Source organism: Meriones unguiculatus, chromosome 7, assembly GCF_030254825.1.
Source record: "Meriones unguiculatus strain TT.TT164.6M chromosome 7, Bangor_MerUng_6.1, whole genome shotgun sequence".
In the NCBI taxonomy this organism is placed as follows: Eukaryota; Metazoa; Chordata; class Mammalia; order Rodentia; family Muridae; genus Meriones; species Meriones unguiculatus.
Window position 1 is genome coordinate 95,405,671 of NC_083355.1, and position 26,532 is coordinate 95,432,202.

At 39.5% G+C, this 26,532-nt stretch overlaps 1 protein-coding gene across 45 annotated transcripts in view; it reads left to right on the top strand.

Annotated features, from left to right (window-relative positions):
• The window catches only part of Nrxn3 (neurexin 3), a 1,566,538-nt gene that overhangs the window by 740,690 nt on the left and 799,316 nt on the right, over nucleotides 1-26,532 (top strand). For all 45 annotated transcript variants that reach the window (XR_009593039.1, XR_009593040.1, XM_060387963.1 and 42 more), the window contains 4 exons: nucleotides 13,518-13,637; nucleotides 22,082-22,463; nucleotides 23,675-23,865; nucleotides 24,674-24,847. Coding sequence is in view for 43 of the 45 variants with exons in the window: in XM_060387963.1 (XP_060243946.1) it covers nucleotides 13,518-13,637; nucleotides 22,082-22,463; nucleotides 23,675-23,865; nucleotides 24,674-24,847 (867 nt within the window). In the remaining 2 variants the exon portion in view is untranslated. The remainder of the gene's footprint in view (nucleotides 1-13,517; nucleotides 13,638-22,081; nucleotides 22,464-23,674; nucleotides 23,866-24,673; nucleotides 24,848-26,532) is intronic.

Genomic DNA, 26,532 nt, shown 5'->3' on the forward strand with positions numbered 1-26,532 from the left:
ACCCTGATTCTAGTTGGAAAGTTTTTGTTTTGTTTTGTTTTGTTTTGTTTTGTTTTGTTTCTCTGAGTGAGGACTCAGTGCACAACACTCATGGATAAACAATGAGGAGTCAGGGTAAGAGAATGGAAGAAGGTGGTGAGAGGAAAACTTAAAGAGATTCCTTGTAAATTAAAGATTGGCCTGGGAGGAAGTACAGCTACTATTGAGAAGCAAATGAATGTCTTCTAGGAAGCAGATCTGTCTAGAATCCAGGAAAGCCTCTTAGAACCACAGGAAGTAGTTCATGGAGCAAAGAATACTGGGAAGCAAGTAAGACCTCAACTTCTCCTTACATTGTTGTTGGGAAGTTCTTTCACAAGGTTCAGGTCCAATTGGTCCAAGGTCCAATTCAGTAAACCGAAATATTATTCTCTGGTTTCCCAAAGTATCATCAGGGAATCACATAATAGTGAGTTGCATAGTGTCACCTAAACTTTGTCTTCATCCAAAGAATGTGACTGTATTTGGAGGTGGCATAATCAGTTAAGAGGAGTTCTTACTGAATTATACTTTGTTTCTAAATGGAATGACTAGTGTCCATCAAAGAGAAGGCGGTGTGGAGAAGGAGGTGGGAGTTGAGGAGCTCTGCCTATAAACTAAGGGACATTGAGGATTGCCAGCATCCACCAAATGTAGACTAAGAGGCAAAGAAATGTTCTAAAACATTCATGACAGTTTCAGATTTCTTTTCTCCAGACCTAGTGATATCATAGCTGCACAGTTTATGCTATACTGCTATAACAATCTGAGGAAACCTATAGAATAAATGTGGACTGAGAACACCTGAGATCTTGGTAAAGTGGCCTTCAAAAAAACCCCTATCTTTTGAATCAGCCACTCCTACCCTGGAGACCTCAAATCAGATTTTCTGAGTTATCTATACATGCTTTGTATGAAAATTCAAATGTGAGAAACCACTGGGCCTGGAGACTCTTTAAAATGTCTGAAAACCATGAAATCTACCTGGCAGGACTATTCTAAACCTACCAAGGATTCTTCCTTTGTCCTACATGAGTTTAGTATGGGACTTGCACTTCTATATAGGTCACAGAGGGTATTTTTACAGTGAAGAAATGGAAAGATTATTTCTAAAATACTTCTTTCTATACATTTTATATATTGTGTGTTCTAAAATCATTTTTAAAGGTAAAGACCTTAACAGTTCTGTTTTTCCAGGAGATTTCTGTCTGTAGAATTTGACAAATAATGAGATTTTTTCCTAATCTGTTTCTCCTCTATAATTTTCTCCATAGGTTTCTTTTTTTCTCATATTATTTCAGTTTCTTATTTTTTCCCCACAACCTTATTCAACTTCAACCCACCTAAAGATTAAAGTTATATGTGCTGTATGTATTGATTTCCTAGTTTCATAATCTTGGTCCTGTAGCTCACATGCAGAGTACTTCATTCTAAGGCTGAATTTTATGACTTCTAAATGTCTTTGGTGCTTCTCTTGGTTGACAAGGGCTCAGTAGTTGTAGGAGCAAAACAGATTTAGGCTACCCAGATTCAAATCCATACATGTAAATTAGTAATAGTTGTATGTATTCAGGAAATTGATCAGTCCTCTTTTGCCTCATTTCCTTAATATGGGCTTTAGGTGGATTTGTGTAACAGTCAGCATGGCTCAGTTCTGCTATAGTGTATAGGTTTATACAAACCTAATGATTTAAAAGAGTAGAGTTTTAAATCATAGCACCACAACCATTAACATCATTAGTTTTGTTACGGTACTGCTTCATGGCCTCCCTTCCCACCCCTCCCCCTTCTAGGCTCTGGAAAGTAGTCCCAGCCTGTCACAGCTTAAATTTGTGACAAAAAAGAACATACCTGGTAGTAGCTCTTAAACCTTCCTAGTGGCTCAAGCTATTTTTCTCTCCCTTAGCTGTGTGAGACAAATCATACAGGATGTCTGAAATAACGAGACAGGAAATGCAGTCCACCAGAAAGATTGGATCTTTTAGAAAAGGGTTGATAAGAAGGGATAGAAAACACGAGTCTAAAATGGTGCAATTGGCCATACAGAAATGCCTGAGTAGCCCAGTGCCTGGTAAGTAAATGAGAATATTACCCAAGAAAAGTTCTATTAAGATTTGAGGACAGGGCATGGAGAAATGGCTCAGTGGTTAAGAACACTGGCTGCTCTTCTAAAGGACCCAGTTTGCTTCTGAGCACCCACATGGAGGCTCACAACCTTCTGAACTCCAGTTACAGGGGATCTGATGACCTCTTCTAACCTCTGTGGATACCAGGCATGCAAGTGATATATAGTCACGTGTGCAAACAAAACATTTATGAACATTAAAATAAAATAAGAACGAGTTGAGGATGATAATGATATTTAGGTCTTGGGCAACACTTTACAAGTTCTATGTAAAACCTGCCTGAAAAATCTGAGAGGAAAAGGAGAGTACATAACTCAGGATTTTAGGTTGACAAGAGCCCAGTCACACCTCTCTACATGTTAAATTTAAATATTGTTTCCTTTGCAACTTCCCCCGTGGATTGTGAGATCCTTGAGGACATCCTTTTCATGTTTGGCCTTGGTACTAGCCTACAGTGCCTGTATAGTAATTCCTGAACTTTTCCCCTGTGAGACTGGGGTGGGTTTGCATATGCATTTTCATGGAGACTATGCCTCTGATCTCTATCCCTAGCTCCCTCCTGAATTTACCAGTTAACTCATCTCCCTTTTTCTTGCTGGATATGCTTTCACCCTCTTTGGGAGCAAGGGTTTTCTTGTGCTTGATGTCCCATCTCAATCAGGGATTCAGAGTGCATCAACAAAGCAGGTACAATTCCAAAGTTAACTACATGCTTTGCAAAAACCGTTGCACAGAGACAAAGAGGACATGGAACTCAGTGATATTCCCAAGATAGTTGTGGGTATGCTTTATGAATGACTGAAAGACTACACTGAGGTCCCTTTGCATTGAGTCCTTACCTAAATGCGACAGCAGTTTAATTAAAATGGTCTTAATTGGCTTATTGGTGCTTTGCTTTTAATTTTTCCTTTATGTGCTTGATTTGTGAGTTTAATTTTAAAGGGTGTGATAAAGTGAGTGTAGTGAGATGGAGAGCTAAAATTTCTGATGTTTTCAAACCTATATAGATCTTACTTTAGAAAAATGATAGCCCATAACTTTAGTAAGCTAGGACCTGAATGGGATAACAATATCACCAACTCAGCCTCCCAATATCCAGTTGCATAAGTAAAATTTTACGAGGGTGGGTGTGTGTCTAGATAATAACATTATTTGTCATGTTCCTTGTCCTTCTAGTCACAGAAGGTAACCAGAATGTCATCAAGCTCATGAGTTAATAGGCTTTTTAATGATTCCCCGAAAGATAGATTACAATTTCTTTTTATGTCCTTACCTTCGATTTGGTAGTTCCTGTTGTGGGAAGGAAATTCTACAAACATGACAAGGTATCTGAAAAAATGCTGTATTCTCTGAACTCTGTCTTGTGATACTTTAAAAAAAAACAAAAAAAAATAATTTATACATTTTTATATAGCCCCAAATTAATAACACTTATTATTTGTAATAAATTTTTTAGAGATTTGTAATAAATTAAAATTTTAGAAAGCAAAAGATTGTTTTTTAGGAATGAAAATTTACCAAAAGTAACATCTTATTATTCTTCTTTATTTTTAAAAATGCAAAGTAAAGGCTAAATTATCTCTCACTATATGAAAATTGTTAATCACCAATTGCCTTATTAGTTAAATCTCTTCCTCAAGTTTTTACATGAAAAAAATAAAATAGAATTTAACTATAAAAAAAAAACATCGGATTATAGATAGATTTCCGTAGCTGTCACCTGCTGCTTTGGCTGAAATCTGAGACTAGCTAAAGGGTTATGATTTCAGGACCTGAAAGTGTCTTCTGCAAATTTTAAACCTTCACCGTTATTAGTATAAACGCTAACTTCTTTTTGTTTTATTAATGGGGTGTAACCTTCATCTTAAAATAATTTAATATAATATTTTTTAATTCATTTGTGAGTTTCATATGTACATGCAATATGTTTTGATTATATTCACCTTTACCTCTCACATATATACTTCCTGTCCGATTTTGTGTCTTTTTAAATTTTTTTTTATAACTCACTGAATCCAATTTGTGTTGGCATTTACTCAAGGTTGTGGGGCCATCAATTAGAGCATGGTTCACCTACCAGACAGTGGTAACCTAAAATCCAAGCGAAAGCTATACCAAAGAAGCAAGGGTCAGTGACATGACTAGATTTACAGCAGGAAGCAGTCAGAAGCTGGTGTCAAGTATAATTGATGCTAGATAGAAAAAAACAAGGTAAGAGAAATAAGGTTCCCTGGTTCCAACTCCCACCTCATTGCAGTTTTCTCTGAGGTTATGGGTGGATCCTAACACAGCTGCATTTCCACGGGTTTGGGGTATTTGAATGAAGGTTCTCACTAGCTTTTCTTAGGTCGGCTGTGGCTCACCTTTCCTGAAAACCTTTCTTTTCTAGTTGAGCTTATATCTACACAGATTCTCAGAGTTAAACCTAAACCTAAGGGTTAGCAATGATTTCTATGTTGCTCCCCCCAACTTCCTGTCTTACTCCTAACCCTGTTTCTAAACCAGTCTCCTAGCATTGTTGACCCTGCTTCTGAAATAAATGTACAACAAATAACTTCTGCTAGCGCTGCTGGCCTTAGTCTGAATCACTTTCCCCTTCTGTCTTTAACAGCTTCTTAAAAAGATTCTGTTTTGTCTGTTATTGGCTTCTTTGGATCCATTGGATCCATAACAGCCAGAATAATTGTTACATGTTAAATTAGGGGATTGAGAACATAGCTTGCTGATTAAGAGCATGTGTTTGCAAGCATAAGGACCTGAGTTCAAATCCTCATTGGCCACATACAAATCCAGGCATGATGTAGTGCTGTAGTTCTCAACCTGTGGGTCGTGGATCGTACCACCCTTTAATGGGGGTTGCCTAGCACCATTTGCATGTCAGGTGATTATATTACAATTCATAACAGTGGCAGAAACAAAGTAGAAACAAGAGTAAATTCATGGTTGGGGGATCACCACAACATGAGGAAATATATTAAGAGCTGCAGCATTAGCAAGAGTGAAAACCACTGCACAAGGTATCATTGGCCCTAGAAATTTTGCCTCTATGGGTCATGGGAGGTCTTAAGGTGTCCTAAAAGAAGGCTGAATGGTGAATATGATAGAGGTCCCTGAGATGTAAGTACGGCAGTTGTGAGGCATTGGTGTTTGTCAACTGTGTGGGGAAGCAATTGAAGAAGAAACGAAGAAATGGTTCTCTCCAAGATCAACAATCTTCTCTAACTCCAGATCAGATATTAAAATTGTACTGTTTCAATTTTTTAAAAATTTTTAATGTTTATTATTATTATAAATTAAAATTTATTCACTTTGTATCCCAGCTGTAGCTCCCTCCCTCATCTCCTCCCAGTCCTACCCTTCCTCCTTCTTCCCCCCTAGTCCACTGACAGGGGAGGCCCTCCTCCCCTACTATCTGACTCTAACCTATCAAGTCTCATTAGGATTGTCTGGATCCTCTTTCCCTGTGGCCTAGTAAGGCCACCCTGCCAGGGGGAGGTGATCAAGAGCAGGCAACTGAGTTCATGCCAGAGACTGTCTCTGTCCCCCTTACTAGGTAGCCCCCACAGACACTAAACTGCCCATGGGCTACATCTGAGCAGGGGGACTAGGTATTCTTCATGCATGGTCCTTGGTTGATTCATCAGTTTCTGCAGGACTCCTGGTCCCAGAATTTTTTGGCTTTGTTAGTCTCCTTGAGGGCTAACTCATGTCTCCTCAGATCTTTCTATTTCCCCATTCTTCCATAAGATTTCCTGTATTCTGCCCAATATTTGGCTATGAGTCTCAGCATCTGTTTTGAAAATCCCCTGCTGGACTAGTCTTTCAGAGCCCCTCTGTGTTAGGCTTCTGTCTTAATCCCTGTCTTCTGCTGCTTCTGATGTCTATCATGTTTGCCCTTCTGAATGAGGATTAAGCATTTTCCCTAGGGTTCTCCTTGTTGTTTAGCTTCTTTAGGACTATAGATTTTAGTACATTTATCCTATGTTATATGGCTAATATCCAGTTATAAATGAGTATATACCATGTGTGTCTTTCTGCTTCTGAGTTAGTTACCTTACTTAGGATGATCTTTCCTAGTTCCATCCTTTTGCTTGCAAATTTCATGATTTCCTTGTTTTTAATTGCTGAGTAGTATTCTCTTGTATAAATGTACCACAATTTCCATATGTGTTCCTTGGCTGAGGGACATCTAAGTTGTTTCCAGATTCTGGCTATTACGAATAAAGCTGCTATGAACATAGTTGAGCAAATGTCCTTGTTGTATGGTTGAGTGTCTTTCGGTTATGTCTAGGAGTGGTATAGCTGGATCTTGAGGTAGCACTATTCCTAATTTTCTGAGAAAGCACCAGATTAATTTCCAATGTAGTTGTACAAGTTTACATTCTCATCATCAATGGAAGAGGTTTCCCTTTTCTCCATATCCTTTTCAACATGTATTGTCCCTGAGTGTTTGTTTCATAAAATCCTATGTACTTTTAGGCTCTTTTATCCTAACATGAATGTATTGGATTTTTGTATGAAGTTCTTTGCATCTTACCATGTATACGTGGTCACCATTTTACAAGTCAGAAACCCTGAGTCTAGAGATGTCTAAGGTAGAATGTTTTGAAAGGTTTGCCAGTATTAAACTGGTTGTCAGAACTCAGTTCCTTCACCTTCATCTTAACATCCTTTAAAAACACGACTATTGGGCATTGCTATCTGCTACTATGTACATTTTTGTTTGACTTTGTCTGCCAAGTGTGGACTTTCCCTTTTTCTACTTAACATTCTCTTGAAGGAAAATAAACATTATTTGTGACTATTAAAAAACATAAAAAAGAACAGATGTGTAACTCCAGCTTTGTGTGTAGGGATGAAGGTGAAATGGGAATATTGCTGGAGCTTACTGACTGCCAGGTCAGCTCCAGACTCAGTTAGCAATCCTGTCTCAAGGGAATAAAGCCTGAGATGATAGAGAAGGCTGTTTTATAGTTTCTTTTGGATTCTCCATGTGTACACAGGGATGGGCACGCAAGCACACACTTAAAATATACATTAAAACAGAAAAAAAAATAAAGGCACTTATATTAGACTTCAAAACACATTCACTTACCCTTGCAAAGCTTCTGCTTGCCTTTAGAACAGTATTCACATTGCATAACACACCATCTATGGTCTGATGTCATTTGGACTCTCCATACATCACCACCTACTTCTCTTCTACTTTTCCCTTGATATACAAGCTCAGCCTAAATGGGCCTTCTTTGGGTCCTCCAACACCCTCACCCCATGGACGTGGGCATCTGCACACTGGACTCTTCTCAAATCTATTTCTTCAGAGAAGCCTTGTTTAACTATCTCAGTTAGAACAGGAACTCATGTCAAGAACAAAACATAGAGAATTTTTTTTTCTGATTCATTCTATAAAGTAGCCAGTAATTTGTACTTACCTCTTTTTCACAATTACTTTTTATCAAATTATCCCATTCTAATTTCTCTTCATGTGTGTGTGGAGAGGGGAGGGATGTCTCTGCAAACACCAGGGCTGGCAGAGTATATATCTTCTGAGGCAAGAAGGAAATTCTGTACAACAGATTCAGTAGGTGGTGTTGGTTCAAACTCCAAGAGTCTGACGCTGGGCAGTTTATTTTGGGCACATTTAAACATAGCACAATTTGGGACAAAAGTTTTCTGGTGATAATTGATTCAATACCATGTGTTAACAAAGCTTAAGCGAAGCAAACTCTACAAAGTACATATGACCTCTGCCATAAAGATGCTTTATATTGACTGAGAAACAATGCTCAAGATAAAGATCTAAAGAGAATGACTGAAATAAGCACAAAAGTCTGTTTGAACCAACCAAGCATGGAGAGGACCTATGCCCCTCCTCAGATATAGCCAGTAGGCAGCTCAGTCTCCATGTAGGTTCTTTAGTAAGGGGAACAGAGGCTGTATCTGACATAGATTTTTTTGCCTGCTCCTTGATCACTTCCTCCTGACTGGACAGCCTTGCCAGGCCACAGAGGAAAAGGATGTAGCAAGTCCTGATGAGACCTGATAGGCTGGGGTCAACTGGTAAGGAGGAAGGCTCCCCCTTTCTGAGGACTAGGGGAAAAGGATAGGGAAGAAGAGGGAGGGAAGTGGGGGCCAGGATGAGTTGAAGGAGAGACCTATGATTGTGAATAAAGTGAATAAATTTTAAAAATAAATTTAAATTAAAAAAAATAAAATATTGTTTTTTTAAAAAAAAGTCTGTTTGAGTCAGGAATAGCCAGACCTACAGATAGCACAGAGGTTACATAGGCTATTAAAAAGTATTGTGTTATCTCCCAGAAGGATGACTTCCCATGACTGAGAAACATGTTCAAGATGAAGGTCTAGGGAGGAAGTCTTGGATAAACGTGATAGTCTGGAGATTCACGTGTAGCCTGAATTCGGGTCTAACCTGGTCCTACAGATAGTACAGGTCACCAGGCTATTAATTTTATCCATTCCTAGCCTTCTGAGTAAAAAGAAAACATGATAGGCATCTCTTCCTCTAAGAGGCAATGCTGCCTGTGTCACTTTCCTGGTCTCCCGAGTGCTTAGCTGTCAGCCTCTAAACTTATGGAACTTGACTCTTCCAAGATTTATGCCATATTCCTTAGTTTGTCTGTGTCTCTTCAGGTCTCTTCACCCCTCACTAGACAGCAAGCTCCATGTAGGATCTTTTTTCACTTTGTTTATCTCGTCATCCATACCACATTGGTTGTGTGGCCTCACTGTTCTTTATCTACCACTCGTTAAGCCCTGTAGTAGACAATACCCTAACACACTGGCACAGGTGAATGGCTGTGTAGCATTAGCCCAGAAAGCACTGAGGGTAATGGGTAACCCCTACAGGAGGAAGAACGGTCTGTTGCTGAACATGCTGTTTTGCTGGGCCCCCTGAAGGTTTTCGTCTTGAAGCTACACTTCCACCTTGGTGCCTGTGCTCAGTTGAGTCATGTTCTCCTCTTCCCACCTCACTGAAAGGCTCCCCATAGAGGACTTAAGTGAGAACTGTGCATTCCATCCCTCTATGGGAAGTTCCTCTGCTCTCCCTGGTGCTTGAGGACTTTGAAGAGAATGAAGTGATCTAATTGAGCTGTTTTGCTACCATAATTTCACATAATCTGGCTTGCAATTGTTTCTCTAGGAAAATGTATGCTTTGGAAATGAGTTTATGAAAAACCATGAAGTTTATACTTACAAAGGCAAATCACACACATCCTCAACATTTTTTAAAATTCTCTAGGCAGAAAATAAAAATGCTTCTCTGTCCTTATCCTCCTCCTTAAGTTCCTTTCTTTGTCTTTGCTTCACCCCCAAATAATCTATTCTTTCTGGGAAGGCTGGGTGATAAAGTCTGAGGCGCTCTGGGCTCAGCAGAGTGCTTGTCACAGCTAGACGCTGATGAAATAAAGGTAAGTGTTCATCACTGTTTTATTTTTATCGTAATAAATCATTTTCACATCCCTTTACCATACCATACAGATATAGAATTATGTACACTTTTTTTAAAGGAGAAATTTTTGCATTTTTAGTGCATTGTGGAGTTTTCTTTTAGAAACACGTGAATCTTGGCTCCTAAGGAAACCAAGGTATCATTTTCTGTTTTATACAAATAGAGAAATGCAGGTGAAGAAAAGTCATGTTGGCTACCCCTGCCCATCCCAGCAAGCAAAAGTCCTTGAATATTCCCCTCCTGCTTTCAAAAACAGCCCTTTGTGGTAGATGGAAGGAATTTCTACTGCCTGCATATGAGCAAAACCAGTGGGTTTAGCTTAAATTGGTGAGGTGATAGAAAAAGATTAACAAAAATGCATATTGGGGTTAACTTGTTTTGTGGCTATATTATTCCTGGAGGAAATAGAAAGATCATATAATATAAATAGTCTGTTTTGTAAAGACTATTAGGTTCAATATTATTAAACTCTCAAGTCCACCATGTGTAGGTCTGCCAAGAAAGGAAAGAATTTTCTGATTTCTGAGTGTCATCTTCCTCCAATCAAGCAGCATTGTTTTTTATTTTAATGTTTTGTTTTGATTTTGTTATTCATTCTCATTGCTTAAAGACACGGGGCTTCTGTGGTGTTCCAGAAAAGAATCTGGCTGGTGTTTTTCAGCTGCTATTTCTTGTTCTCTGTTTTCCATTCATCAGTCTATGTTCCATGAGGCAAAGACTTCCCTCAAAGGGACAACGCTGTGAGACTGTAGCAGGACCAGAGGGAGTCGCCATTCTGTTGATACCTCTCCAAACAGTCATTAGAGGCTATTTGCTTTCTAATAATGAAGAATTTGACACTCTGTTCCTACAAAATGCCAGGACTCTTTCTCTGTGATTCTTCCTAATTATCATTAGAGTCGTGATCTTGGAAAGTCAACTGATAATTGCAGATTAGGTTCTTTGGTTTAGATGTAGCACTCATGTCCAAGCAGCCTAAAGAGAATCACAGTATTTCCTTAGATCGATTATTATTGTACACATTATGAAAGAAGGGAAACACTTCAGCACATGCATCCAATGTGTGTCCTTTTGTGGATCATAATCATCTTAGTTTTTGCGAAGAGAACAGTATCAGAGCATTTATGGAACCAAGGTTGTTATTTCTTGGTGGTTTCATTTCAGTTCTGCCTTGAACAATGTCTTTCTCCTTTTCCTTCCTTTTGGGGGCACCTTCTGCCTATAAGAAAGGACCCTACTTTCATTGTTCCATTTATACTGATTCACTGGCTTCTTGATTGATTTTTTTTTTTCCCCTGGACTAGATCATTCAGGTTAGCAAGCCTAAGTTTGTGTGTTTCAACTTTTGGCTTGTGATAATACAAACTTTCCTCACTTACCTACTAAACCCCCTTTGTGAGCGCAGGTTAACTGGATACCCCCTCTATGTTTGCCCAGATTTGAAGCTAAATTTAAGAATCACTTCCCACTAGCATGGTGACTAGACCATTCATTAGGCTTGACTAAGCATGAATGCCATGGACACTTCACTTCTATAGGATGAGTTTTACAGAAGCTCACTGAGGTTTATCAATTTGTTACTTCAAAATGAATATTGCATAAGATTCCCTATCATTTTAGTCAACGTGAATCCCACCCCTGCCCTCACCACACACACGAATACTCTTACAGTAATGAAAATTAGTGATATTGGAAATAGCAAGGCATGAAAAGTTCCATTAATCTTTCCACAATTTTAATTATAGGAAGTCACATTCTAATGCTTTAAAGTTAAGTGGAAAGTGGAATATTTGTGTTTTCATCTGGCCACCATACATGTTTGCTGGATACCTTAAATGTCATACCTCTAAAATGCTAGCTAGCTGCATTGAAAGCGCTTTGGGCAACACCAAAGCTTGTTTTACTGATCTGTCCCTAACATGATGCTTATGTAGCAATGTCCTGAAATGTGTTTGTGCTTATCATTCTCTCTCTTATCTTGTTCCCAATCATAAAAATTAACTGATGTGAAAAAAATTGCCTAAAGAACAGATGCTACCTCTAGAAGTGTTTCAAAAAGCCCATATCTATTTGAAACAGTTCAGCCTCCATAGCCAATATTCTCTGTATCCATCTTTGCTTTGTTCTTTCTTATCTCAGCATTTGCATGTAGAATGAAGAGGATAAAAACAACAACAACAAAGAAAAAAACACAGAGGCAGATTGTTTGTTCTAAGAACATCTGTTCTTGCTATAAAAAACACTCACATGATGTGGTCCATTTTTTTTCCAATGCCCTCTCAGTGGGGGATTTGAAAGGCTACACTGCAGTCATCTGAGGCCTGAGTTGAAGGAGATAATAAATGGGTCTGTCTAGGGAGTTGAAATGTAGAGGGAAGTTCTATTTTAGTGTGTGAGTTTAAGGCAATTTTGAGAGGCAAAGATGAGATTAAATAACACTTGATTATTAGCAAATTCTTCTCCTAAGAGTCATTGAGCTATTTCATGTCATCAATACCTGACTTAAGGCTCACTGGATCCAATTCAAGTTTTGTCACTCAATGTTCCAAATTCTTATTCAATTTGTGTTGCATGTTGGTTGGTGAAATTAAAATAAAATTCTTCACTCTAAAGCCTTTATTGTTCAAGGGGAAAAATAACTTTCACTTTAACAATTTCTGTAATTCTTATAGCCAGCCAAAGTAAGACTACTAATTCCTCGATATTTAAAAGCTACAACTTAAAATTACCTAGAGCTGCCTGCCTAGGTGATATTGTTATTTTCTTTTCTAAATAATATATCATAGTTTCATCCCTTGCATAGTTTAATATATTTCGAGTCAATCTTAAGCATAAAACTGTCCATGTATTGACTGACTCATTTAGAAACGCTCAGTCACCAGCTTCTGCATGGACTGTGCTCTCTGCCTCACCAAGGGGAAGCTTGGTCTAAGACCACATCTTCTCTGAAGTCTTCTTTGTCTTCAGATCTCCATCTTGGGCCAATGATAATGTGCATTCTGGAGTTAATTTCTCTTGCTAAAGGGAGCGCTTGAACAACCCGTGTTTCTCTATCTTGCGGTCTTTGGCTGTTAAGTGCCATAATTCCTTGCTTCCCAGACCCTTCATAGGGTAAACTTAAATTTCCTCTTGATTATTTTAACATGGGTTTCTTGAGATGGCTTAGTTTATGCCATTACCTAGTGGTGCTTTATTTGAAGCAGTGTTTAAAATCATTATTGAAATGTTATATCATTTCATTCTTTGGATCCTTTGATTGTTTTTCTTTTTTGCATTTTCTTTTCTTTCTTTCTTTTTTTTTTTTTTGGAGGATGATGAACAATGAGAAAAAGCTTGGGGCCCCTCATATTACCCCAGAAGTGCTATTTACAGTGTTTAAACCTAGATACAATTTCTATTGTGTTGTTTACTGTTACGATTGCTATAGTTGCTGAACTCTGATAGGACTGTGGGTAGTGGAAATGCCAAGTGAAGATGATAGACCTCAAGGATTTGTTTCTCATCCACCTGGTAAATATTTTGTATAAACCACACTAGTGTAATATGCTTAGAGAAATGGGAGAGTAATACAAATAAAATTATGATGAATTTCTGATAGCTAAGACTTGTCAAAAAGGCCAGCTGATTAGTTGCTACAAATCTTTCAAGTGTCTTTAGTATTTTAGAGCTTGTATCTATGAATAAAAGAGGGTCCTTCTTTCCCTCATTATGGATGAATGTTCTCTGCTTTTTAATTGAGATGCCTGCTTCTGGAGATTAATGTAGAGGGTTCAGTAAGATCAGTGGAAGTAGGATTGTTGGCTGTCCTGGGTCATATACACCAGTGTGGCTTTGACAAACTTGATCCATGAGCAGTCCTTTGGGAACCGGCTCTAACTTTTGACACTTACCACCATTCATAGGCAAAGGACCTGAGACCCTGTATGCAGGGCAGAAGCTCAATGACAATGAGTGGCACACTGTCCGGGTAGTGCGGAGAGGAAAAAGCCTTAAGTTAACAGTGGACGATGACGTGGCTGAGGGTAAGTGTGACTATGGTGAGCTTTGCCTCTGCTTTCACTGTCTTGTCTGCCATTCCCCCTTTGAGACTTTCCATTTTGTTTAATAGAAGTCACACATACTAGTCTGTATGGACAAGCATAGGCATGACTAAAAATTTCCCCTTCCTCTGAATTTCACCATCCCTTTTCTTCAACTTGTAGTATACAGCTAGCCTATTATTGCAATATTATTCTCATCAGGCTCACGCTTCCTTTCTTCCCTTCCTTCCTTCCTTCCTTCCTTCCTTCCTTCCTTCCTTCCTTCTTTCCTTCCTTCCTTCTCTTCCTTCCTTCCTTCCTTCCTTCCTTCCTTCCTTCCTTCCTTCCTTCTTTCTTTCTTCCTTTCTTTCTTTCTTGTTGTGGAGCTTATGCCCAGAGAACAGGGATAGAGCTCTTTAGATCCCTCTATTACTAATAATTAAAACCCCTGATCAATCACCTTCCATGTGACTGTTCTCTCCACCAGCAGACAAACTGCTCATTCGGAGAAGAAAGTAGACAGTCCAAAAACATAGAATGTCATGGAGAATGTAATAAATACTAGAAGAGTATGTGGTAGGAGGTGGTGGACATGTTTGGTTTAATTAGCAACTCATCTATTTAATTGTTATTCACTAAGCACCTGTGTTTATCCAGCATTGTTGGGGGGATATAGAATACTCAAAGAGGCAAATCCTCTGCAGAGTGGAATTTGTGTTTAGAATAAATCCATACATATGTACAGGAACACTGATAGTCTCACGCAATGCATAGGTGTTATCTGTCAGCAAAGTGCTAGAAGAGTAGAAGATAAAGGGTACACAGCAATGACCCATTTCCTATCATTAAACTAATTGAGTAGACTCGAAAGAACACTGATATTTGAAAATGTTAGGAATATGTCTTGAGATTCTGGCATCAGAGGACGGGATAATAACCGTCAACCAGACGAGAAAACAACCAACTGGGGTTGATTTTTTTTAAAGACTGGCTAATGAAGGTGGCCTCCCTATCAGAATATGATGGATAGTTATAATTAATCAGATGACGGTCCTGAGTCTGCAGCCTAGCACCCAAGTACACAGTATGCTGAATTCACATCCACATAAGAAAACTAAACTCAGGGCAGCTCAGGGCAATTAGATGGGACTCTGCTGGCATCTGAGCTGGCCTCTGATCTAGCCTTGATATTAACTCCCTAGAGGATGTTTTGGAAGCCACTTGCTATTCCTGACCCTTGTCTGATATAGTCTGTATCCCCAGCTGTCGCTAACCAATACCTTTGGTGAAGAGCAAGACAGCTGAGATGGTGGGAAGCCTTGAGTTTAATACAATCAGTGCCAGTAAATTGTTTTATGCCTTTGGGATAGATAGAAGAAATCTCATTTTCTTCATTTCCCCAACTTTAAACTTGAACCTCTGTTATTTTTAAGGCCCTTTCCATCATTAATGTTCTGCGACAGTAGGCTCTAAAATTTAATTCTAATTGATGACGCATGAGCCTCATTACTTCTGGAATCTAAATGTAATTGTAATGTAGTGTAGCGTGTGTGTGAAAGTGAGAGGGAGAGATCTATGCAGAGAAAAACACAGTACACATCCAGTCAGCATTCGATGCCATCACAGCTGCTTTATGATTATCAGTCTCTTTAATCTTCAATATTTCAATACTCTTTCAAAATAAATGTGCTTATTGTCATTTTACTGAAGAGGAACAGGCAAGTTAGAGCTGTGTAACTAAGCTTCAAATCCACATCTGTGTGATTCCAAAGAAGGAAGCAGTTTGCTGCACTTCATAATCCATCAGAAGAAAATGATTTCTCTTCAGTGGGTTAGGGTGAGGTGGGGAATACGTCTCAGGATATTGGCCAGGGCACGCTGACTCTTCCTCCTAGAAAAAGAAGCCACACAGAGTCCTATCAATTATCCCACTCACTCCAACTCCACAGAGATGCATTTCAGTCTTTGGAAATAGTTTCTGACCTATGGACTTTCAGGGTAACTTAATGGTAAAAAATGAATGTAGAAAATGAGAGTTTTTTTTTTTTTAAAGAGTGTTATGTTTTTTAGAATCCACTTTTGCTCTCCATAATCATTCAAGCTGTCCCCATGAGCTGTGAGGTCAAACAAGCCTCACAAATGCTCTATGGTTGTGGATAGCTCTAATTCCTCTGGATTTGGCTGGTTAAATCCCAGAATGACGCAATTTACAGCCTGTTATAAATAGCTGCCACTAGGTGGCACTCTCCCCTCAATCTTGCTCAGCAGTGAGTCCTTTTCATTTTCCTGGAAAAACATAAAATACACACTCCGAGAACAGTCACAAATAATTACAGAACTAAGGGTACAGTAATCCCTTTCCTTGCTCATTGTTCTTTATAGAACCTTTGGAATAAAGGTAATTACGTGCTGTGCTTTCTCTTAGTACTAACAATTAGAACACAGGGCTAAACTGGAATGTCCGAGCCAACCAGTAATTTTATTTGAAATTAATAATTTCTTTTACTTTCAGCCATACCCCCTGCATCAGTGCTGGTGGAAGGCAGGAGCTACAAACTCAAAAAAGAAGAGGAAAAGAGCTAGTTTGTTTATTTGGTGTTTTTGTTGTTGACTTTTTTAAACAGTGAAAAGAGGTTTATAAGTTTAATTTTAATTTAGATAATTCATAAAATCAGACAGTGAATCTATACACAGTCCCCAGGTTATAAGTGGTATCTTATTGGCTTTCTTAGTAATCATTTTCATGCTGTTTAAGGTGTGCCAAATTTCTAACTATTCTGTACAAACGACAAAGAATAGGCCAGGTTCACAAGGTCAGCAAAGGCCAAGAAAGAAATAGTCTCCAACCTGATGATTTTCACTTATTATCATATAATTATATTCTTGGAAAGGTATTAATTTCAGTCGACAGTTAGTAAGACTTGATTGATTGATTGCACTGGACTTCTATTATCAAAAACAAATTAAAAGAATACTTGGTTTATGCTCTTCAGAATAGCGACCTAATGTACTCAAACCACACACGTGGCCCATAACTTCTTGATAGCATAAAAACTCACCCCTCTTTTCACTGTCCTGACCCAAACTGCATTCTTTCTCCCCCACCTATGCTCTAAAAACACTATAATCTGTCAAAGTCTCCCAACAACAACTTACTACAATATGTTGATAAAAAGTTAATAAGTGAGAATAGGAAATTTTAGGTCAAATGAAGCTCTTTATTGCAAGTCTTATATGACACCTTTGATAAGCTAATGTACATTGCTAATCACCAATAGTTAAATATGCACTAATTGCTTCAGGAATTTTTTTTTTTTTTTTAGAATAAGGCATGTTATGATACGACACACGCTTTTCAAAAGTGCTGAGGACATGGGGAAAAATGTTCAGATCCAATGAAGCTGGAGTATTGTGACATAAATGGGAAAACCCCTCCCTAAGACTTCACAAGCCTTGCTTTACTTAATTATCCTCCTGTGTTTGGAAGTCAAAGGGAATGCAGTGCCTTCCCCAGGCATTCCCCAGCATTGTTATTAACATCATTATTATCATTTTCACTGTTATTTGACTGAGCGTGTACCCCCACTGTACCTCTGCTGGTTGCTGAACTCAGCCTCCGCCGCATGCCATGGGACACCTGGAAAGCTCTAGAATGGCCCATATGTAAGAAGAGATTGCTTGTAGAGTAAAACAGAAATGATTAAAACATTCAAAGAAAGAAAAATATTGACTGCAGAGTAATTTTTATTAGCCAATAATTAAGGTCCAAGACACTTTCTAAAACATTGTATGTGCCCATGCCTTTAATCCGGGCAAGTTCAGATTCGATTCACAAATGAGAAATGGAGGTGTAAAAGATTAAGAAGCATACCCATGGTAAACCAGTGAAGGATTCATGAATCTGGACTGGAAGTCCAGGCAACAAAGCACTTGAGCCTATATGCTCATGCACTATGGGCTCTGACCTCGTGGGAAATCACAGGTCTGGCCAGAGTTCTCCCGGGGTTCATAATCATCATTCTGAGTTGTAGTTTGTGGATGGCTTGTCACCTGCTGGTGAACAATGTAAGTGACAGTGCTCCAAAGGATCAAAGCGTCAACATTGTTTTGGGGAAGATGCCCAGTCAATTACCCTGAATTCGATGGAATGCCATATGGTAACGTGATTCACAGCTGTGGAGAAGAAGTGTGAACTCGCATTTTCTTCATGGTAGTGGTGGCAGATCAATTTTGTCTGTTTCTTTTTCTGGGCAAGGATATGAAGAATGAATCAAAATCTGCAAAGATATTAGAGTATACACATAAAGATGTGGGCTGTTTGCTCTGCACACCTGGATTGAAGATTCCCAATATGCCCCCTGTTGAGACCTTAACCAAACTATTTCACCTTTGAACACTAAGTGACCTTACCACAAAAGCAACATAATGATGCCATCAACAACCTGGTAGTAATGACACATGACATAGTTGAGGTGCTTAGCACACACAGGACATGGGCTATAGAGACAGGTAGACTTCATTTCTCCTTATTGCCTTTCACCAAGTCATTTTTCTCTCCTCTGCCATTTGAGAGCAGCTGAGGCATATACTCAACAATAAGAGAGAGGAGATCTAGTCTAAAGACAAAGTCCAGAGGGCTGTTCTCTCACAGAGTTATCTGTTACTAATATGGGTTAGACACGTGGATTTATTCTGTAATATTTGGCTAATTTGGCCAACTTTTCAATTGTCAAGCAGGGGTTTATTTTATGTTTCTATCAGATGAAGTACTACTATAGGATTTTGGAGGGAGCTAGATGATGGCTGGTTTTTAATCCATGTAACAGGTGAATGAGGTTTTTCTTCTTCTTCTTCTTCTTCTTCTTCTTCTTCTTCTTCTTCTTCTTCTTCTTCTTCTTCTTCTTCTTCTTCTTCTTCTTCTTCTTCTTCTTTGTGTGATAACTGAGCCAGTTCCTTTCTAGTTTGGGCCCTCATTGCTGGATCCCCTCCTGCCCTAGACTTGTAAAGGAGCTCACCCTCCTCCCATCATCCTAGACTCTGTGGCTCTGAGCTAAGCTCTTGGATTCCCTTGTTCATGTTTCTAGGCCTACGTATCCAACTTCTTGCTCTGTTTCTCTGTCTCTACACTGAAACCCTGCATACTTTTATTCTGCTTAATGAAACTGGTTTTCCCGGGAAGGCAGAATTTCCTCAGTACTCAAACCTGAATGAAGATGGGCTTATTGAAAATTTTGCAAAACTTCTCTGAGGAGTTTAAAACTTCCTCTCTGGTTCTGTTTGGAACTCTTTGGATCCTATGGGATTGCTGTTGCTCTTTAGCAGGCGGCTCTGAAGTTGTGAGGAAGGATGTGAGTTAGGGGGGACAAAGACCTCACCATCCTGTAGTTCCTCTGACTCCATGCAAGTTGGCTGTGGCCCCTTTCCCCATCACTTTCTTTATGGGTCCCCACATCTGCAATGAAGAGATAGAGACAGCCAAACTGGAGTTGGGTGCTTATGTCAATCACTTCACTGTTTCAAAACATGTGTGTGAGTTTTAGATTGTGTTCATTTCATGACTAGTACAATAGTCAATGTTAAGTAATTTCATGCCCTAATTCCTTTCCCTACTTATTCAATTGTTAACAAATTTATTTGCATTTTGATTTTTTTGCTCTAACTACAAGTTATGTATTTAATGAATGCCATTATTTTATTTTTGCTTATATTAAAAGAATAATTTGACACCAGCTGTCAAAACACCACCAAGAAGCTCATCAAATGTAAGCCTGATTTCTGTGTTCATGTGCAATTCTTTGAATCACTTCCCAGTTTGCTTCTGAGGAGGCAGAGTCTATACTGAAAATCTAAGGTGATGAATAAATCTTTCAGATGTGGGTGAGTCTCTTGGATTCAAGTTAAGGTATCCAAGAAGATACACACCTACCCTTCCTCTTTGACACTCAAATCCTGAATCAATAGAGAGGGAAAAAAAAGTAAGATGTCTAGACATCAAATGTCATTCATCAGTGAGAAATCTGATAACAAAACGATGGCTTAACTTGACTGAAGCTTGGAATTTGACAGAATTGTGCATGTGAACCTGAATTAGAGTTAGGCTGGACATCTCCACAAGAGCCACACTGGATTCCTTAGCACCAAAGCCATGAGTGAATGGAGTACGCTGGCTCTTTCCCAAGCTACTTTGGTCCAACTGAGAGAAATAGTTCAAGGGGATGGGCTATGGGTTCACAGTTTCCCTTGTAAACTTCCTTAGTATTTTAGTCTATATCATCTCCTGAAAGCTATACAATAGTAAGTGGATGGGTTCTAGAAGTGTGTTACTAGTGGAGTTTTAAAACAGGTGACTATCCTATAAGAGAGGGTAGCAGAAAGGATTCCATCTTCCCTCCCTCTAATACCAGGTGTGAGAACATAATTGCTATAGTTGTATGAATTTTCTGTAGATGTGTTAAGGAAGCCATATTCAACTCTGGCCACGCTAATGTTTCTGTCTCTGTGTTTGTTACAACCCCCCTTCATTCACCTCCACTGCTCTTACAGTAATGCACATAAACACAATGAACAGATATAATAATATGTTTGCTGTTGTCACTCAACTGGACTTCTCTTGACAGCCAATGTCAGCAACTCACCCCAGAGGAACTCTGGGTGAGAAATGGAGTCTTCTACCATGTTCAGAAGTTCAGTCCAACTATGGTTAGTTGCAGACACCAACATGATGTTTGTTTTCCTTTTCTATCTTCTTTATACCTTTGGGTTTGGTGTCTCTCCAAATCAGTTCAGTGCCCTCTGGCTGCTACATGGCCTCTAGGAACTTCAAACTTTTTTCTTACTCCTTAACAAGGCTTGCTTGCACGATGACTTTATCACAGTTTCAGCAAACGTTCTAGAGCTGAGTGTCATACAGCCATCTTTCATGGTTGTCAGCTGGATGCTCTTTAGAATGGGTCCCTAGATCAGCCACATGACCCTTGGTTGCATCAGCAGTCTGAGGCCTCGCAGATGAGGGCATACATCCTGCATCCTGCCTATCCTCACCCTCTTTGAAAGCGACTGACAGGAACACCTGTTATGACCCTGCAATCTTCCTCCCTTCCCCCACGTCTAAGAATCAAGGATGATCTGTCCACAAGCATGTACTACAAACTATGTATCGACTCTGTAGTATAGGACCTTCCCTCATCCCTCAGAAACACTTTAAGGAGAAGGCCACTTTGTGTCATTCTGCTGATGATTCTCATACATGCTGTCTGTGGTATTAACACAAGAACAATTTGTCTCAGCTCCTTTCTCTTCAGTTTCATTTTTACTTTTTTATTTCTGTGATTACTTAATAATTATAACATTTCTCTCTTCCCTTTCAGCCCTCAAAGCCCTCCCATTTACCTTTCCTTTCTTACTTTCAAATGTGTAGCCTCTTTCCTCCCTGATTGTGTATATAAATATTTTACATATATTTATCATCCCTATAATTGATTCATCAGTTGGTAACTTTGGAACTTGTTAGAAATACAAATTCTCAGCCATTCAGGTGTTTAGGTGTCCAGTTGCAGAGCAATCTTCCTGTACCACAGTTTTACACTTTAGATTAAAGTCTATGGTTATGTGAATAAAGATTAATTTTGTAGTCGTCTTATTATGAGCAACTAAATCAGGCCACAGGATTCAAGTATGAGCTGTAGCTTCCAACAGCTACATTGAGCATTATTTCTAGGAAATCAGGACCAGTTATTGACAGGTAAAATTCATATGTTTAAAAATAGGAAATAAAAAAATTTTCAAAAGTACTAAGAAATGAGTTACTGCAGCAAGAAATTCTTGGTAATGAATGCCTAACACTCACTGATTTTATTTTTATAAAAGTCAAATAGGAAAATAATTTATGATTTGAATTCAGATTGCATTGCTTCTTCCTTCCTTTTCCTTCCTTCCTTCCTTCCTTCCTTCCTTCCTTCCTTCCTTCCTTCCTTCCTTCCTTCCTTCCTTTTTCCTGTCTGTCTTGTATGTTTTACCTGTTTTTTGTTTGTTTGTTTTTTGAGACAGGGTTTCTTTAGGAAGCTCTAGCTGTTCTGGAACTTGCTCTGTATACAAGGCTGGCCCCAAACCCACAGAGATCCACCTGCCTCTGCCTCCAGGGTTGTTTCTGGAAATGAAGGAAATGGATGGCATTGCTCTTCAGCTTGCTCTCAGGGAGCTCACATTTTCCTGTCTGTGAGATGGCATTTGCACCAGCCGACTGAGATCTCAAGTCAGGCGGATAACTTGGGTTGAGCTCGGACCTGACTGTTTTCAGAACAGCCATGAGCTCTATTTACAGTGTAGGGGTATTTTGTTTTCTCAGACCTCAGGAACCTGGAAAGTTGTCCCTCCTGTAAAGTCGAGTAAGGTGGCTGTGAGAAAACAGAGTAACTTTTCCCATTCCTACCTCATTTCTGACCTTACAGGTACGATGGTAGGAGACCATACCCGCCTGGAGTTCCACAACATTGAAACTGGTATCATGACTGAGAAGCGTTACATCTCCGTGGTCCCCTCCAGCTTCATCGGCCACCTGCAGAGCCTCATGTTCAATGGCTTGCTCTACATTGACTTGTGCAAAAATGGTGACATCGACTACTGTGAACTGAAGGCTCGCTTTGGACTGAGGAACATCATTGCTGACCCTGTCACTTTCAAGACCAAGAGCAGCTACCTGACCCTTGCCACCCTGCAAGCCTATACCTCTATGCACCTTTTCTTCCAGTTCAAGACCACTTCTGCCGATGGCTTCATTCTTTTCAATAGTGGTGATGGCAATGATTTCATTGCAGTTGAGCTGGTCAAGGGGTAAGTAGGAGAAATCACATGGTTGATGCTGGCCATCTCTGCTGAAACATCTTAGACACTATAGCTGTGAAGAAAACTGCCGATTTTACAGTTTTCCCTGACCCCTGTCACTAGTTCCCTCCTTGATAATAAAGATGCACAAAATTGGTGGAAAGGACATCGACTCTTAAGATTATTTACTGAGACTCTCCTGAGTTAATGTTATAAAGCTTTTTAACTATGAAATGTAGTCCTTTGAACCTACTGTGGGGGCATGCTCATTTATATAAAACATGGCTATGGCGGGTTTTGCACCCATCCTTTTGAGTATTACTAATTGTAATGCAGCAGGTGCATAGTAAGAGATGATATCTAGTTATTTTTTTTAACACTGTTAGAATTAAAATTTTTATTTTGAGAGGAGATCATGGACACAGTCCCACATGACCAAAAACTATGAAATTCAGCTTCCTTAACTTGGGAAAATTGCAGAGGTCAACATTATACTTTTTTTAAACTTCTTTTTGTCCCCCCTATTCTGCTACCGTATGTTGGAAAGTAGTCAAATAAGAACATCCGGAACCGAGGATGTAGCTGGTTTGCTGGTGTGCTTTTCAAGTATGTGTAAGGGCCCAGGTTCAGTCCTGTCACTGCATACACTGGGTGTGATGGTGTGTGCTTGTAAATCTAGCACTCGTGTGGTAGAGTCAAGAAGGCAGTAGGTCACTGCTAGTCTCCTGAGGTCAACCTGGGCAACATAGGGCTTTGTTCCAAACAAACAAACAAACAAACAAATACCCTGATAAATATTGATTAAATTTTACTATTGTTACCTGGTATTATTTAGGGTCCTAATTGTACCATATCTTAGATCTAGATATTACTATGGAGCATTTAAAAAGTAGACTTTCACATGACTGTGAGTACATGCCCATAATTCTAGCACTCAAGACTTTATGAAAGTAAGATCATGGATTCCAGGCCAACATGTACTATATTGTAAGGTCTTGACTTTAAAAAAAAAATGAACGAAGACTCTATGAGTCTGTGAATATGGAATTGAAATCAAGTATGATCTGATAATCACTGATGATTCTTATAAGAGTATTTAATTGCTATGTTACTCCAAGTTAGCATGGGAAAGTTGAAGGCCTTGTTTTTGATATATATGTGATTGCTACTGAACCACTTCATGGCACCTGAAGAAATTTGTGCTTCTTTATTACTTGTAGGTACATTCACTATGTGTTTGATCTTGGCAATGGTCCTAATGTGATTAAAGGGAACAGTGACCGCCCCCTGAATGACAACCAGTGGCACAATGTTGTCATCACTCGAGACAACAGTAATACCCACAGCCTGAAAGTGGACACCAAGGTAGTCACTCAGGTCATCAATGGTGCCAAAAATCTGGATTTGAAAGGTAATCCTTCTATAGAATTTTGTAGTTTAGAGTCCATCTCTCAACAGAAAGGATGTTTCCACAGGGGAGATCCAGGTCAGGAGTTCCAGCTGTATTTTCTGTACTACATAGATTTCATTTAAAAAGCATTGATTATACCATTAAGCCACTTATCCAGTTTCTATGCAGAGTATTCCTCAAAATTGCTTCATGATCTCTGTTAATATTTGGAGTGTTTTTCGGGAGTCTGAAAGATGAGGTGATGATAAGTCAAGGCTTTGTCAAAATGTGGGAGGGTCCTCAATAGAAGGGGAAAAGATTCAGCCGACTCTATTCTTCATGGGCGACATTGTGTCAGCCATATTCAGTACTGTATATTAATACATATACCAAAGGCAGGATAATACTGTTACTCTCATCATGCATTGTTAGATGTTTGATGGGATGTCTGTAAAACTCTCAGTACATTATTTCTAACAAACATGAAAACTACTCAATAAATGGCTGTTTTGTCAGTGTTGTTAATCATTACTTCATGTAATTAGGCAGAACCTACTTCATTAAGTTGATATGGCGATTCGCACTTTGTGAGATGACGGACACAAAATGAATGACCCGTAAGAAATATTTGGGGTTTTCTTTTTAACAATTTAGCGCCTCTGACAGTTATTCTTGTTTTAGCTGACACACACACACACACACACACACACACACACACTCACACTCATGGTTGTGTTATCATTTAAGGAATAGTGCTTGAGCGTTCGTGGGCATGGCTGCCACCTCCTTTCTCTACTTGGTCTCTTTTACTGTGCCCTTTCCTTTCTAGGTGATCTCTACATGGCTGGCTTAGCCCAGGGCATGTATAGTAACCTCCCGAAGCTTGTGGCCTCCCGGGACGGATTTCAGGGCTGCCTGGCCTCTGTGGACTTGAACGGCCGCCTGCCTGATCTCATCAACGATGCTCTCCACAGGAGTGGACAGATTGAGCGAGGCTGTGAAGGTAGACCCTCTCTTTTTTCTAAGGCTCAGCCTTGTCACAGCACCGAGCCCCCTTGCTGCTCTGCCAGTGCCTTGTTCCTCAGTTTACCCATCCTCTGTCATTCTCCTTCACCATCCAACAGTGCATCCTCGTTAGTGTCCTTTTGTCACTTGTTGAGTATGCCAGACATGTGCCACGGGCTCTGAGAAGGTATGCTGGCAGAGATCCTCCCAGAATCGCATACTTGGCCTGTGAGCTACCTTCCCTGTCATGGACATCAGACTTCTCCCAATTTGTGCCCTTGTTTTCAGAGTGGCCGAAAGAGCACTCGAGATTTCTATTTCTATGTTAATAATGGTAAAGGACAATGCAAGAGGTCCATATGGCTGTGACCGTTAATAAAATGCTTCCTATTTTTGACCAATAGCCACTGGATTATTTCTGGCAAATCCATTGGGAGACAGAGAAGTGATGTCAGAATGCCATGATGATGGAAGAGAACTTGTATTTATTGAGTACTTGCTGGATCAGGCTCTGCTTGTCAGTCCTCTGTGTACTGTTGAGGAATATCCTCAGTGTCCACATTAGGAAGACCTGGATTAAAGTCCAGCTGACATTTGGCAATTTACTTAACCATTCCGAAATATCTTTTTTCCCCCCTGTGAAATGGGACAATAATAGGCACCTTTAAAAGTATTACAAAAAAATCTTTCAGATACGAAATGCCTGATACATAGTGGGTACTGGATAAACGTGGGATTATTGTTCCCGGATATTATCTCAGGAGAGACACACAACAGCACTGCATGTTTACCCACGCTGCACAATAAACCATGCTCGGCCCGTTTCTGTAGACGCTGAAAATGACATGTCTTTTCAGAGCTGTTGGTGACTGTAGGAACAACTTAGTGTTGGCCGGTAGAGGGCGGCAGAGCACACCTTCTGGGTTCATTCCTGCCTGCAGGCGATCTACAGGCAAAGCAGTTGCCTAATGAGTCACCAACAAAATTCTACATAGTCTTCCCTCTGGCTGAGCCTAATGGTCCTTTGTGCAACGTATCGTGTTTTCTTGCATCCATTTTTCATTTTACGTATCAAAACTGTTCATTTACTTCCTGTGTTCAAGTTCATGAACACTACTTTTAAAGCGGCTTCCCTTTGATTCATCTCCATCCCCTTACAGTACAGTTTTGCAAATGCTTCTCAGGCCAACATGTGCTACAAAAGATGTTTGCCTTTGCCTGGGTCAGTTGTCTGTGCTGCGGTAATGTCAGAAGGATCATCTCTATGGTCTGCTTCCAGTTTTCCTCTAACCAAGACTATGTTTTTAATTCTGATGCCATTAAAAGTGAGTGTGTGTGTGTATGTGTGTGTGTCTATGTGTATGTGATGGGTAAAAGGTTAGGAATCAAATGGCACTTGAAGTATCCATTTTGTGTTTTCCTGAAAATGCTGCACAATTTCATACAACTGGAACATTTTTTTGGACTTACTGGTCTACTCAGAGTTTTTCAATGCAGGGATAAATGAAGTATTTGGCATTCAATTAAGAATCTTCCTTTAGAAGGCTTTTGGATGACAGTAGTTGAGCTTATCTCAGAATGTACCATAGCAAGTTATATTAAAATATGAAATTACACTCCTTAAAAGGAGAAGGCAGGGTAGAAGGCTAAGGAGTTAAAAAGCAGTCCTGCTCTTACACAGGT